We start from the raw sequence: 14,577 nt of genomic DNA on the forward strand, positions 1-14,577 counted from the left end.
TAGATACATATTTTCGTCTTGGAGCTGAATATATGCGCCAAAAATCGAACCAATGTACCAAATACCGGAGATGCTGACAATGAGGTCCGATTCATGACGATTGATGGGCACCAAGTGTTCAAATTCCAAAATAGAGATTTTGGGTCCAATGTGCAAAAAAGAGGGACTTGAAGGTTGTATTTAAGAATCTCCTGTATCGTGGACGAGAGGCCCCTAGAGACTTTACGTCTAGGTTGGGAGAAAAGTGCTTGAGGATGGCGAATGTCATGTGGAAGGCAGCATGACCAAATTGAATCACCGACAATGGAGGTTCTCCTCCAACATTGAACTTGCTCCAAAATCTTATCTCCAATAACTGCGACGCCATCTTGTAGCTCTAATTTAACCACGACTCATCCGACGGTTCAAAACGCCCACCATGCAATTGGGGAACTCTAAGCAGGAATGCACAAAAAGAAAGCAAGTCAACTTCGGCAATGCTCACAGACGTCGAACGAAAACCATACCAATGGTTCTCCTCTCTTTATGACAATCGTTTTCATTCCATTCAAATTCGTATCTCGATGGTGGCAAATCACTGAGGAGAAGGGAGATGGACGAAATGAGTAGGGAAGCAGGGAAAGATGGAAAACAAGCGTACAAGGTGCAAGCAAGTTCAGTTTCGTATTCTTTGTTGGTCGTACCGTGCGTGCCCCTTTGGTTCCAACGTTGACTCAAAAAGCTGGCGGTTCTTGACGTTATGTCGCAGATACAAGCAATTACTACACTCTACAGGGTGTCATCGTTGCTTTGCCGTTGTTTTTCTTCACTCCAAGACCCACAGCGTATATGCACTCATCACCGACCGATGGCCTTGCAAAAAAGGTTGCTGATACATCCAAGGTCTTGTGGCCTTCTCGTTGACAGAACATCTTGAAGGACTTGAAGATAGGATGGATCACACAAGACACCAAGGATATATAAAAGTATGTTGGGCATCGGCATTACATTTTATCCGTCTGAACACTGTATAGGACATGAACATTCGACATCTGGTCGTAGGTCGTCGGAAAGACGCATCCAATTTCAGGTTTCGGGTGCCCCTTTTCAGAATCATCTTGCCATCCAATATCGCGGTTTACGCCATGCCATCCTCGACTGACGGATCTCTGGTTTTAATCGAATGGGCTGTTAATTGTCTGATTCTTGGTTATGGCAGAGCATCCTCTGATTTCTTGCTTTTCTTGCTTGACTGGGGGACCGAGAAGTTTCGGAGACCAGGATACCAGGGGTCCATTGTTGTCAGCTCAGCCAGAAAATATGGTTGATATCCTCTGATGTCTTCCTGACCATAAAAAAGCTCTCTTCTACGTGTTTCCCCCCCTTATTTCTGCAGACAACGCGTTTCTGGTTTCGAGGGTCTTCCATCCGCCGTGACTGTTACCGTGACAAAGTCACAAATAAAGCAAAAGTTTTGGCTGAAAATCCATGGGCTCTTGGCTGACATGCTTCGTATCCTCGGAGGACGCGTAATTTTATGTTCTTGCCGATACTGATAGGTGCTTTGGGCTGTTGACCATGTATAGAGGCCTCGAGTCGCGAAAATGTACTCCAACATACGTGACTGTGACATATGTCACATAGCGTGAAGGTACTCCCGACTCCGGATGCCAGACAGTCGTGGGTGCAGACAAAGGGCAGAGGGCAGGCAATAAACAGATATAACATTCTGCAGCGTGGGTGAGCCTTCTCCGCTATGGGAATATTTATGTGGCGAGAAATTATGATGGAAGTACGTTGCCGTTTTGTTCCATGGTCAAAGGGGTTGCACAGCGTCGATGCCAGCAACCACTTTGAACTGTGGAGGGAACGGCCTTTCCTCTGCATACAATATACCCAGTATGACCCCATCTTGGTCTGGTGGTAGGGGTGTATCAGCCTCTGTAGTCGGATTCGAGTGTTCTATGGGCGCCGGATGTCCTTGGAGCGCCAAAGGAAGGAGATGGTTCGTTGGCCTTCATTCGTCTGCGCAGCAGAATATAACATGGAGTGGAAATCGGAAGAGAGTTGGTGGTGCACAGTCCTTTTATGACGGAGGTCGAGAGGAATCGACGATGAAGTTACTGTTGTGCCATGAAATGGTGAAAGGCGGTAACGAGTGTCCTTGTCATTCGTCTACGCAGGAGAATGAAATATGAGGTGGAAACCGAAAGAGAGTATGTGATGCACCAGCTACTTTTGATGAAGGGGACTGAGTTCTAACAGTGGTTTTAGGAATTGACGACCAGGTCGACTGTGGTACAATGGCGTGGGCAACGGTAGCAACAAGTGTCCTGCCAAATGGTTGTATCATCTGCCAATAATAAAACTGGTGCTACACGCACCACTAATACATTCTGCGCTTTCCTGCCACTCCCCAATTCTCCGCCAACCATGAGGCCATGCTGCACAACTGTGGGCGTCTTCTCCATCTCCCAACCTGGGATCCAAATTCCAGCATGTCGATATTTGGAAATTCTCCGTCCGTGGTTGCCCAATTCTGGATATTATTCCCGAGAATCGAGCGCAGTTCGAATTTGCCGACCTGAAAAGGGACTTCATCCAGTCGTCCCTTTTTTCGCGTTTTGCTCTTTTCTTTTTTCGTTTCCGCCCCCCAACGTTCCAAGGCCTTCTTACGCCTCCCATTCACCCCAATTCATACGCTAGCCCTCGGCCATCACCCCCCACAATTCATTTCATCATTTTCTCCCTTATATCAACCTCGCTCTTTTTATACACCCTCCTCGCGTTTGCCGTTGTCTTTTTCCTTCTCTTTGTACGGATCTTGCTCCCTGACAGAATACAGCGACGGCTTCAAGCTCGAACATGTCCCCCACCGGGCCTGTTTTTCCTTCGATAGAGCAAGTTAGTCGTGAACATGCTGAACATGGAGGCCAAGTATTGGTAATCTCGTCGAACCTTTCGTTTCCGTCGCGCTACTACACCCAAGTTCCGTGGTCGGGTCCGTCTACGCCGTTGGTGGTTGCAGTGAGTAATATTTTATTTTCGCCTGATTTCTTCTTGTCGCGTGTTTCTTCTCTCGTTCTTTTCGTTCTTCGTTGCTGACTGTTTCTTTCGTTTCAGAAAAGGGAGAACGTGCGTCGTTTCAGGAAGATTAATTTTGCACGCACCACGCACAGTTCTGTGAGTTAGCCGCAGCCAGTCCAGCCCTTGTCTTTCTAATCCCAATTCCATCCACTTTTTTCTGCAGAGACGTGTCGCTTTCAGCTCTTCACACGATGGCTTCCACGTTGCTTTTGAGGCGGATTTTTGGAGGCGGGTGAAGGATCTTTTCACGGTACGTTTGATTGACGCGGTTTTTTTTTGTTGGCTTGTCTTGATTTATTCACTTGTCGCCGTCTAGCATACCAAATTAAAGCTTCGCGAAAGCGTTGTTAGAATGAGGGAACGAATTGCCCGAAACGCCCACCTCCCTCGTTCTGCCGGTACCAACGCCACGGCATCACCCTTGTCATCAGCTTCGTATCTCCCAACATTCTAAATGCGTGTCGGTCTCAACATCACCCCTAACGCCCACTTCTCTATCCTATTCCTTCCCCGCATAAAAAACATAAACACGGTCACGCACATTCTTAATTATTCTACGCCCCATTTTGTTCTTGGTTTCTTGACATTTGCTTTCTTGCTTTTTTCTTGTTTTCGAACTGTCCTTGTTGCTTGTACCATACCATTTTTCTCCCTTCACATCTCGCCTATACAATCATCTCGTCGACAAATCCCCACAGTACAAAGTATAATAGCCCCTATAAAATCGTGAAGGCGTCCCCAAAAATGTACCATACTTACTTCACACATTGAAAATATTGTTGAATTTTTGTATAGTTGAAGGAGCTTTTGAAGATGTTGTTGCCTTAAAAACATTGTTGTGATGTACATCTTGAAATTTTGCATGGCTTGAAGATTTGAAGTAAAACTGTGGGGACTCGGCGGTTAATGATTGTTTCCCAGTCACACTTGCTCTGACAATTCAATGTATACGATCCGCTCACTCAAACGCCCGTCTTGTTGACAAAAAAATGATTGAATAACTGGTTGTTGAGAGATTGATTTATCGACTTGGTGCACACAAAATTGTTTGAGGTCTTCTATGAAATGTTGATAATTTGAGAGAACTTGAGAGCACCGTCGTCGTGTTGATCACTCGCTGACTCGAAACTGAATTGGTGCACACGAAACTGAAAACATTTTTTTGAGATAATTTGATGTCTTGAGGGAGATGATTGGGTTGTTCTTCTCTATGACAGGTGGCATCGGAATTTGAGCTTGATTGAAGTTGGAATTATCGTTGAGGCCGTCAATGTCAGTGCACAAAAGAAACAACAAAAAAAAAATCATATTGGTAAACTAATGAAGGTTATACTCGTGAATGCACGGAGAAAAAAAGGTAGACAGGGAAAATGAGGTTGTTGGAGAGGTGTATGGACTGCCAGCTCTGTCCTCCTAAGGCGAAAAGCAGAGAGAGGAGCGTGACCGAATGGCCGAGCGTTGAGACATCCACGACGTTCGTTTCAGCACTACTTTGGCACAAATCCAGCCGTGTATTGTTGAGGGCGTTGGTTTGCAATTTGACTCGAGTGCGGTGAAAGCGGAACGGCGTGGGAGATCACTACGTTTTATACCCTTTACTTGGCCCGTGCGTTAAGCTTTAAGCTTCCAGTTTTAGGTTTGTAGTGGCAGACCCACCGTTGAGGCTCAGTGAAAATTTGCAAAGACACAACCCTCTAGAAATCTACAATAAAATTTTAATGCTGTTAATGCTGTTTATCATACTTTTACTGATTTTACAAACCATTCCAATTTACAGAATCCAACGTCTTACACCTGCCCTGCACGTTCTTTGAAATTTAATCGGAGCTTGAACTTAAAAGCGTGCTACTTATAGACAAGCTGTAGCGTCGCTCTGAAACTTTTGGAACTACGTTCTACACGACACAGGTTTCTTCAGTGGCTTAGAGCACATTTCTAAACATCCCTTTCTGTTATCTAAGGTTGTTGAACCTCTAGACGCTGGAAATTGTGAGTAAAAAGTCCGCTTCTTCTTTAACATGATGTTTCTATTTTAATTAGACTCTCACGGCTGGTTAAAACCTCGTTGGAATTAACCTTTCGAACGATGACAATTTATATGTTTTCACTGATTCTTGTTCATTTTCTAAATCCACGTAAAAACATTATACTGACTTCTCTGTCTCATTTTCAGGGAATTTGGAAGTCTTGGCTGTTATTTGAAGAAGTATCTACTCCGCGTCGCAGGCGTACTCTATTCTTGTTAATGTATTCCCCACAAATTCCCCATTTGTGCATTTACACAGCTGTCAATGGAACATTTTATCCGAGTCATCCAACCTTTGAACTTTGAAGTGAACACTGTACCTATCACTACAATGCGATTCCCTGGAGTCTTTGCATTTTTGGGCTGAAATGCCCGGAAAATCAGCGGGCAGCAAATATCTTTCGCACTCGAATCCAACTCCACAACAACGTTCCGTTGGTCTATTATATTGGAGTCTCCTGAAGTTCTTTAAAGGCATCGGGATCGACTAGTCTGGAACCTTTGTTCTACATTTTGGCCCAGAGAGATCGCGGTACACCAGGTGGAAACTATTGAGCATCCGCGCACTCTCTGAGTTCCGGGACACTGTAATTTTTTGCCACGTTTTCGATGCTGGTTGTAGCACTGAGCAAGCTAGGCTTTCCACCCGATATTCAGCCCTGACCGGGACACTATCGATCGTTCCGAGCGAATTTACGAGCCAGACTCAAACATGATTTCCTACTCGCCCTGCGGATGTATATAAACATGCAAACAAGCAGCTGTATTCTTCATCAGGTTCATCTGCTCTTCTTTAGATATCCAGATACCCCTTCGAGTCCTATCACAACCGCCTTCAGTATGAAATTCTCAAAACTATTCGGAGGCCTTCTCTCTCTCGCTAGCGTTGTCCATGCGGTTCCTACTCCCTCTGGTGGGCTTGGGACTAATGGAAGCGAACCTTATTATCACCCTTTGAGCGACTTCGACTTCCAGTCTATCAACTTGGCGCTTAATCAGGAGTGGATTGAGCTCGACCTCTTCCACCACGGCCTCGCGAAATTCTCAGTGGAAGAATTTGAAGCTGCCGGACTGAACGCAGAAGACCGATACCTCATTCAATTTATGGCCGAGCAAGAAGTCGGGCACGCGGAACTGCTCACCAATATTCTCGGACCCAGGGCAGCGAAGCAGTGTACGTACCAATATCCGTTCGAAACTGTGCGCGAGTTCGTCGACTTCTGCCAGAAGCTCACGCGCTTTGGTGAATCTGGTGTGTATGGATTCCTGGAGCACCTGAACTCGCGCGATGCGGCGCAGTTGTTGCTGCAGTCTATCACGACAGAGGCGAGGCAGCAAATGATCTTTAGGCAGTTTGAGGGATTGTTCCCGATGCCTGTGTGGTTCGAGACAGGTATTTCCCAGTCGATGGCGTGGACGCTCCTCGCACCCTACCTTGTCACCTGCCCCGCTGAAAACCCGCGCATTGAGTGGACAAACTTCCCCGCTCTCAACATTATCAACAACCCCGATGCTACTCCTCTGTACAATACATCTATCATTGGCAACAACACCACCCCCGCGATCACCCACAACCGCAGCGAACCCCTCTCCTACCCTGGACGCGAAGTCTTCTTGACGTGGGATGCTCCCGGCCAGATTGTCAGCTACAACAACAGCTACGTGACGAACACAACAGCCGGTGCTCCCGCCTATGTCGCCTGGATTTCCCAGCTCAACGTCACCTACACGGAGCTCTTCAATATCAAGGGACGTAGCGGACAGACCATCCAGCCCAGCGGTAACGTGTATGGCGATAACACGGCGCCTATCGTCAATGGTACCATGTTTATCGCTGTCACCGATACAAATGTCCCCATCTCACCCGCCAATGTGTCGATGCTGAACGACCACATCGTCGCGGGCCCTGCTCTGTACCAGTCTGGTTAAATTTAGTGTATTTTCGATTTCTTTTGTTTGGACTCCGGCTTGATTTCGTTTAAATTTCTTTGGATCGTTTTTTGTATTACTTGTTTATTTGTTTCTACTTTTTCTCAAAATTTGACTCCTGTTTCGTCTGGATATAACCCAAACATATCATTGCGACTCGCCGGTCTTCTGTCAACTTGGTTTGCGAGATCAGGACAGCCTTATTAGTGACTATCGATACATAGATTGTTAGTGGGTGGTGTAGCGGCCCAATTAAATTTAGACCTCAGCAATCGGGATCTGGGTACCAAATTATATGTATGCCGTCGTAACACGAATTTTCTAAGCTTTCTACAGTTATCATAGGTCTTCAAAACAAGAATCAAAGATAAATAGGACCGAAGAATGAATCTCCATCTTGAAGTTCAAACGGACGTTTGATCCCTGGAGGCAACCGCGACGGCCAAGGCAACCAGCGTCCGATCGACACGTAAATGTCAGTGACAGGAATTATTTCAAGTTTTCCTGTAGCCGAAAGTGACGCCCACAGTACAAGGTCTTCTGATTCCCAACTCTCCGCGTTATACCTGGGGATGTGGAGCATAAATTCTTTTTTCCGATTCTGGACAATGTCGATGCATGATGCAACTTGTTCGGATGAGATCTTATCGTGTGTTGGTCTAGAGAACGTTACAATATCGAGATCAGGCCATATAGTTGTACTGGAAAGGATCTTCTCGTCGACTATCAAGCTGAACGCAGATCGTTCTGAGTCAGGGTCAACTAGATGAACTCCTACTAATAACTCCGGATCTTGAAGGATGTATAGGTGCTTCACATTCTGCGTGTATTGGGCGAGAGAAGTCATGTATGAATCCTGATCGCTGTAGCAGTTGAGCAGAATAAGAGTTCGTAGACTAGGAAAGATCTTCAAAGTCGGGTCGATTGATTGAACATCCTCAAATATTTCCCTAAAGACAATCTCCCGCAACCATAGAAGTTCCAGCCGAGGGAACTGAAAATGACGAAATATAGCGCTTGAGAATATAGCGCTACTGCACCGAAGGTTTTTGATAAAAGTGGAAAGCCGTTTCCTCTTTGTCAGGAACTCCTTAGTGTATTCTTTATCGAACATCTCTCCAATTATGCATACGGTCGTCAACGTCGGAGAGGCCATGATATCACATAATGCTTCGAGAAATTTGGGCATTGATGGCAATGGGTCTCTGTACTCCCAATGTAACTCGAGTGTAGTGATACTGCGCGGTGGATTGAAGTGAACAAAAGGAATGGGGTCTACGCGAACAAACCACAGCTTAGGAGTCGCCAGTTCACCACCAAACAACTCTTCTAAGTAAGCATTGTGCAATAAGCGTGGCATGTACACCTCGAAGGTCTCCAGTTCTGGGAAAGATAGATTTTGTGGAGGCGAGAAGAAACACCACGATCTTTGATAGGATTCATGCCTCCCTCGAATGTCGATTGAGATACAACGCCATCTGCGAGTGTGTTCTGTGGCTTTCTGCAATAGAGAAATTGCTCTATATTCTGTGGTATCGGTGAATACCTTTTGGCGGAGGATATGTGGGCGAGGGCTATATGACTTGATCACGAACCACAAATACAGAGGATGGTTGGAAGATCGTTCGAGATAAACAGCAAGTCGTTCGAGTTCCTGTTTATGCTTTTTCTCGTGGCGATTTGCGTACCACGACCACAATTTGGGATTTCCTATCGCTATCGATCGCCAGGCAGAGCAGACGTGTGATACGATAACTTCCGCAAGTTCGTCGTTGGGTTCTTCCAGGTTTTCACTTTGGTAATATTCAAAAATCAAGGAAAATATTTCTATCGGGAGATTCTGAATCGTTGCACTCGTCGAGTGCATTGAGATCGGTGCTTGTTGAAGTAGGTTAAGTTCAAAGGAAGAGGCGCGGGCCTACGCGATCAATATTCAATGTTTGGCATTGCCGGGTTCTGGCTCTTTTCCTGAACTTTCACTGGCACGGCTCATTTTATTGCATCTGGTACAGGAATAGGGAGTAATCGACTTATTCTAGCGCTTATCCCTCAAAATGTCTGCAATCATTCCCCAAAGGCAAAAATCAACGAGGGACGCAGCCATGTTGAAACTCTCTTCCCAAATTGATGCGTTGACGAAAGAACGGAACGACCTCCACCTTCAAATTGACAAGATTGACGAAAAGCTGTCTAATATTCGCGCAGAGTTTGGCGCCATATACAACGAGCCGTCGCCATTGCTCAACCTGCCAGCCGAGATTACCTGCCTAATCTTCGACTACGCAACTATTACGCCTCCCGGGTACGGCTCCAACTATCTGTTTTCGTCTCGGGTCCAGGAAGATCAAAGGGAGCCGGAAACGACAACAGAACTCGTTCTCTCTCATGTGTGTAGGAGATGGCGCGAGGTTGCGCTCAGTTATCCGCGTTTATGGGCAAGATTCATGTATAGGGAGGACGAGAATATTTTGGGGGACGAACTTGATCTGCAGCGTTTTGAAACATACCTGAGCAGGTCGGGAACCCAGAGTCTAGAGCTACTCCTCGATTTCAACGACAACGACTTTAACCCTGGTCGACCGAATACCACAACCAGCGACAATCGCGCTCGTGTCCTCGACATGGCTTTGTCTCACGTCGCGCGATGGAGGGTTGTCACGATTAGGGTGGACTTTGATTTTCGCGTCCTCAATCGACTACGACATCTTACCGAGCAGGAAGTACCGAAACTGGAGTACTTTGCGTTCTGCCCTTACCCTTCAATGAGCCGGGCACATGGCACAGGCGACATCGAGGAAAGGTTTAACCTGGCAGACAGAGCGACCGCGTTACAATCTACAATTTTTACAGGCGGTGCCCCAAAACTCAACTACGTTCATTTAGGTGGTTATGGCAAAATCCTCCCCCCGCTTTCCAACATCACCACTCTGAGGCTCGAAGCAGAAGATTTTGCTGAATACGTGCTTTCCTGGCCCGCGATGCGCCAGATCATGGATATACCTACCCTTACCAATCTGTCAATTGTAGGAAATGTATTCGATCCACCTGCAATGGAACATGATTTGCCTCTCATCACGATGAATGTTCTTGAGCACTTGCGGTATGAAAACGACGCCATGACTCTCCTGTTACCATATCTCCGCCTACCAGCCCTCCAAAGCCTTGTCCTACGCAACGTTTGGCTACCCGAGGAGCTAGGACAGACGGTCCCCGTCCCCGTCCCAAAACCAGGCACAGGATACTTCTTTCCATCGCTAACGACATTGACCCTCATTGATTCGACTACCTCGACCGTCCTCGCCGGTCGATTCTTCGCACACCTAACAAAGAGAGCCAAGACGGTGCTTCTGTCCATTGAAGAGCCTGAAGAAAACATCCTTATCCCACTCTACTCATACCTGCCAAAGGAATGCTGGCCGGAACTGTCCACGCTCATCCTGAACCTCAGCACCGATGATGATGTCCAGCTCATCATTGAGTTGGCTACTAAAGGGCCCAACCGCCGTGGTAAGAAAGTGCAGGTGTGGTTGTGTGACGTTTTGGAGAAGACATGGCGCGAGGATTACCGGGCCCGGTTTGCCAGGCTCGAGGAGGCGTGTACGATCAAAACGCTTTCAGAAACGCCATCGTCAACGTTGGAGGCGGATGAGCAGTGTGTGTGGGATATGCTTTCACCCGTGTGGCCGCCTGCTTCTGGGGAAAGAGTATATCCAGGCTATACGAATAATGACGACCCCTTTGAAATCGACCTACATTCATTTACTCAGTTTTGAGTTTTTTGTTTTTGTTTTTGTAAAATTAGATCTTGTCAAATGTTGTAGACTACAGATACAAATCATAGCATAAGTGGAAAACAAAAATCTAGGCCTCTGTCCTTCTCTTTTTCCGGGGGTTGGGTTCTCCTCCAAAGTCTTCGTCCACATCCATTTCGTCCTTGCCCGCTTTCAACCCCTTCATTTTTCTTGTCTGCAACTTGCTCAGATCTTGATTTCCTACATGCACACGTCCTCTGAGATCGCCCATCTCGTCCACTTCCTGGTTCTTCTTCTTTTTGCCAAGACCCGACTCGATATCGCTCTTCTTCAGCTTAGGTCTCTTCATAGCCTGCTTGAGCAGCTCGGCGTCCGCTGGCTGGTGTCTCCGCAGAACGAGGTCAAGCGACGGCCCCATCGGCGTAAGCTCGACGCGCGGGATGCGTGTACCAGACGCGAGTAGCTTGAGGGTGTATGTCCGGATGTGGACTTTTGGAAAGTTGGAAGTGTCCTCGACTACCGCACCACTAGAGGGTTTGGGCCGTGAGGCGTACGCCATGGCGGTGGCGTTGTTCAGCGAATCGGGGGTTGGTCCACAGGAGATGCTGATGATGTGCTCGATGCCAGGAAGACATATTGATTCGATCTCTTCGCCGTTGAAAAAGTCGATCAGCATTGATTTAAGCTGAATAAACCGCGGGTGGGTGTCGAACAGCTCAGAGGCAAAGTGCATCAGTGGCTTATGTCCTGGTGTCGATTTGGGAGTCTAATGTGGAAATTAAAAGAAAGAATGCCGGGTTGAAAGAAGAAACGCACTTTAAAATCAGCCATCCCGACCCAATTCTCCACTCCAACTTCTGCCATGTCCAGAACTTTTCCGTCATACATACGAACAAAAGTCAATCCATGAGGCCGTTTCTTCGTCGTCTGACCGAAAACAAACATCGATGCATCATTTTTGTTTGCCCAGAATTCAAGAGATGCTATTGAAGTCGAGGCTTCATCGAATGGATGTATAGCATTTTTCTTGTTAAAAGCAATAGCATTTGGACGTTTCAAGGCCATCTTTGAGTTTTGTGAGATTAGTATCTACACGAATATGCATGAACGAGATTATTGACTTACCAGTTCACGCATAACATTATTGAGGACCTCGCCTGTATGAGTTCCCTTTACAAAAATGGCGGTTCTTGGATCTTCAACCTCCTTGGGCTGGCGTGCCTCCAGGGCTCGTTTAGATCGAGCATTTTTTGGTTTACTAATAGAAGGAAGACCATTGCATGAGTATATGTTCAAAAATTCGCTATAAGTTACTTTACATTGTTCGCAACATCAGAGATAGAAAAAAGGTAATTTACTACAGGAAAAAGTGATAGAGCGATATTATTGGCTGCCTCCCAATGGCTTCTAATATAAGCACAAGCAAATATGATTTAGTGTATTTGGCACTCTCGGCTTAACGCGGCGACGGGCGTGTTGTCTTTTCAACTGAGTTTGAATTTTGTGGACTTGAAAAAAAATCAGCTTTGACGACTTGTCCAAGGTTTTAAAGAAAACCCTTGAAAATGAATAAAAAAATATGCCATTTTAGAAGGTATCGACTTATTAGAAACATTCTCCGTCATTTCAAGCAGTATTCACCAATATAAATAAGTTATGGTATGACTCATCACTGGCATACAATCGGTTTTAAACATGCTAAATAGTTAAGAAAGCTTTCGGTTTATTGAAAGCTCTCTCTCTTCCGTAACGCAGGAAAAACTTGTTTGTGACTTTATAGGACCGATCTCCCCCTCGGATCTCTCTTTCAATCCATCGAGTTCAATATGACCGGGGATGCCAAGGCTCTCAACTACGTTACCAGTAGATGCGGAGGACTGCGAGTTGTCCAACCAGATATGTCTGGCAAGACGAGACGGTCCAGAATATACTTTAGTTGACTCGATATCGGCTGTCGGATTCTGGTCTGACCAATGAGCTGTTGATGCCCAAACAGTCGCCAGAAGAACGCCAACAATTTCTACGTAGTCGTTGGTAAAAAATGTGTATGCCCCTTTTAGAAAGTTGGAGTCACGGAAAAGCATAATCAGTTGGATAATGCTCAAAATGACGGGGAACACGAAGTTGGATACAGCTATCCAGAATAGTGCCTTAATTTTTGATGTATAGGTTACTATATTTCACGAAATGGTGTGTCGGTTAGAAAGAAGATCAGTTGCGCGAAACGGCATTACTCACCGCGATAAGTACCTGATGCTACTGTTCGTCCTGGAGTGTGCATGACGGATTTAAGTCGGAAGATAAATAGAGTCGATGTTGCACTGAAATTCTTCTAAGCGACGGCTCGTTATCAATTGAATATTAAACTAAACTTACGTATTGTCAATGACCTGAAGGATCCACTCAATTTTGATGCCTGGAAAACGGTGCCATGGACTTTGGGCAACACTAATGGGATCTCCAGAAACGGTCTGAACTAGCTGAACATATTGAACAGAGAAAAATATTATGTTGACCATGCGTCCAATCTTGATTAGAACCAGAGGCACAAATATTGCACACCATATCGGCTTTGGGGTACGGGTAAAGGGATACACAGCGAGAAGCCGAATAACAAGGATGAACTCGACGAGTAATGGAGTGCCGCTGCTGACAATGCCGAATACTACTGATGTTAATGGATTAAGGGGTTGTAACGGTGCCAGGATTGCTCGAATCTAATTGAATAAAGTTGAGTCAACTTAATGGATTTCGAATTATGGGAGAAAATACCTCGAGAACCGCGTTAAAGAATACCATGAAAAGTCCCAATAAAATAGATAGGACGTTTAAAATAAAAATTGGCCGACGGCGAGTGTCTTTGGTAGAGAAATAAAATAGAGCGACAAGCAAAGGAAGCAGAACCCCTCCCCATGCTGTACCAATCATGAGAAAAGTGAGCGACGGCTGAATGGCAGCAATATAGTTGAGGCCTGGAGGGGGAGGAGGGAAGACATTTGGCATAATATTCTCGGTAGAGTTTGCTTCCATTGTATGCTGGGGTACCGACTGTAGTAGAGCAAGTTCGTACTTTATAAATTGATTCTGTTTAAAGCACATAACTGATGTGAAAGGCTGCCGATATTACTGTTAATTATTGGTGTCATTGAGAAGGATGTTCGAGGACGGGGTTCAACACTGATTTCATCTTGATGTTGATTCCGGGGACCAGCACTGCTCCCGGTCTTTTGCTCGGGTGCAAAGCCATCAACAGTTGGAGGGGATTCTTTGAAGGCGGAAGAGCTATATAAAACTTCAAAACGTTTCCACTTCGCCGATATAAATCTTTCATAGCAAAGTATCCCAAAAGCCTTCATTTGGTATATTTTTATTTAAATCTATTAATCTACGTCGATCACGACAGTTGATGGATTTTGGCATATAAATATATTCAAGCAATTGCAAGGCGGTGCCGTGCAACTTTATGAGGAGTTCAAAGCACATTTATTCCAAACAATATATGATCTGACGCTCCACCGTAACATTCACTGGAATATTGTTCTCTGATGTAAATGATCTCGCGATATTTGGGGCGGATTCCGGGAGTCTTCAGTGTAAAGTTCACCTTGAAATGTTGGAGTTCAGGTTCAACTATAAATAGCCGGAGGATTTGCACACGGGCGCATGTGCCACCGGGACAATCCCGACAATCATGATTAGTCATCCCATTGAGGGGTCTTAGCCAGAGGACGCTGAGTCACACTGCCCCTTGCAGTGAACTCTTAGCATATTTATTATCGCGCTACAAGCAATTGAGGTGTTACA

At 45.8% G+C, this 14,577-nt stretch overlaps 4 protein-coding genes across 4 annotated transcripts; 2 read left to right on the forward strand and 2 right to left on the reverse strand.

Annotated features, from left to right (window-relative positions):
- Positions 1-5,932: 5,932 nt before the first annotated feature.
- JR316_0002988 (Protein rds1) lies at positions 5,933-7,021 on the forward strand (the record flags this gene model as incomplete). Its single annotated transcript, XM_047888771.1, has 1 exon — positions 5,933-7,021. One exon carries the CDS (start codon positions 5,933-5,935, stop codon positions 7,019-7,021), a length of 1,089 nt encoding a protein of 362 aa, XP_047751145.1.
- Positions 7,022-7,382: 361 nt separating this feature from the next.
- Positions 7,383-8,888, reverse strand: JR316_0002989 (uncharacterized protein; the record flags this gene model as incomplete). Its single annotated transcript, XM_047888772.1, has 1 exon — positions 7,383-8,888. One exon carries the CDS (start codon positions 8,886-8,888, stop codon positions 7,383-7,385), a length of 1,506 nt encoding a protein of 501 aa, XP_047751146.1.
- A 187-nt stretch (positions 8,889-9,075) lies between these two features.
- On the forward strand, positions 9,076-10,794 carry JR316_0002990 (uncharacterized protein; the record flags this gene model as incomplete). The annotated part of the gene is made up of 1 exon (XM_047888773.1): positions 9,076-10,794. One exon carries the CDS (start codon positions 9,076-9,078, stop codon positions 10,792-10,794), a length of 1,719 nt encoding a protein of 572 aa, XP_047751147.1.
- Positions 10,795-10,882: 88 nt separating this feature from the next.
- Positions 10,883-13,803, reverse strand: JR316_0002991 (Ribosome production factor 2-like protein; the record flags this gene model as incomplete). Its single annotated transcript, XM_047888774.1, has 7 exons — positions 10,883-11,539; positions 11,590-11,838; positions 11,899-12,031; positions 12,547-12,946; positions 13,012-13,094; positions 13,150-13,490; positions 13,546-13,803. 7 exons carry the CDS (start codon positions 13,801-13,803, stop codon positions 10,883-10,885), a joined length of 2,121 nt encoding a protein of 706 aa, XP_047751148.1.
- Positions 13,804-14,577: the final 774 nt, after the last annotated feature.

This window comes from Psilocybe cubensis, chromosome 3 (genome assembly GCF_017499595.1).
Source record: "Psilocybe cubensis strain MGC-MH-2018 chromosome 3, whole genome shotgun sequence".
Classification (NCBI taxonomy): Eukaryota; Fungi; Basidiomycota; class Agaricomycetes; order Agaricales; family Agrocybaceae; genus Psilocybe; species Psilocybe cubensis.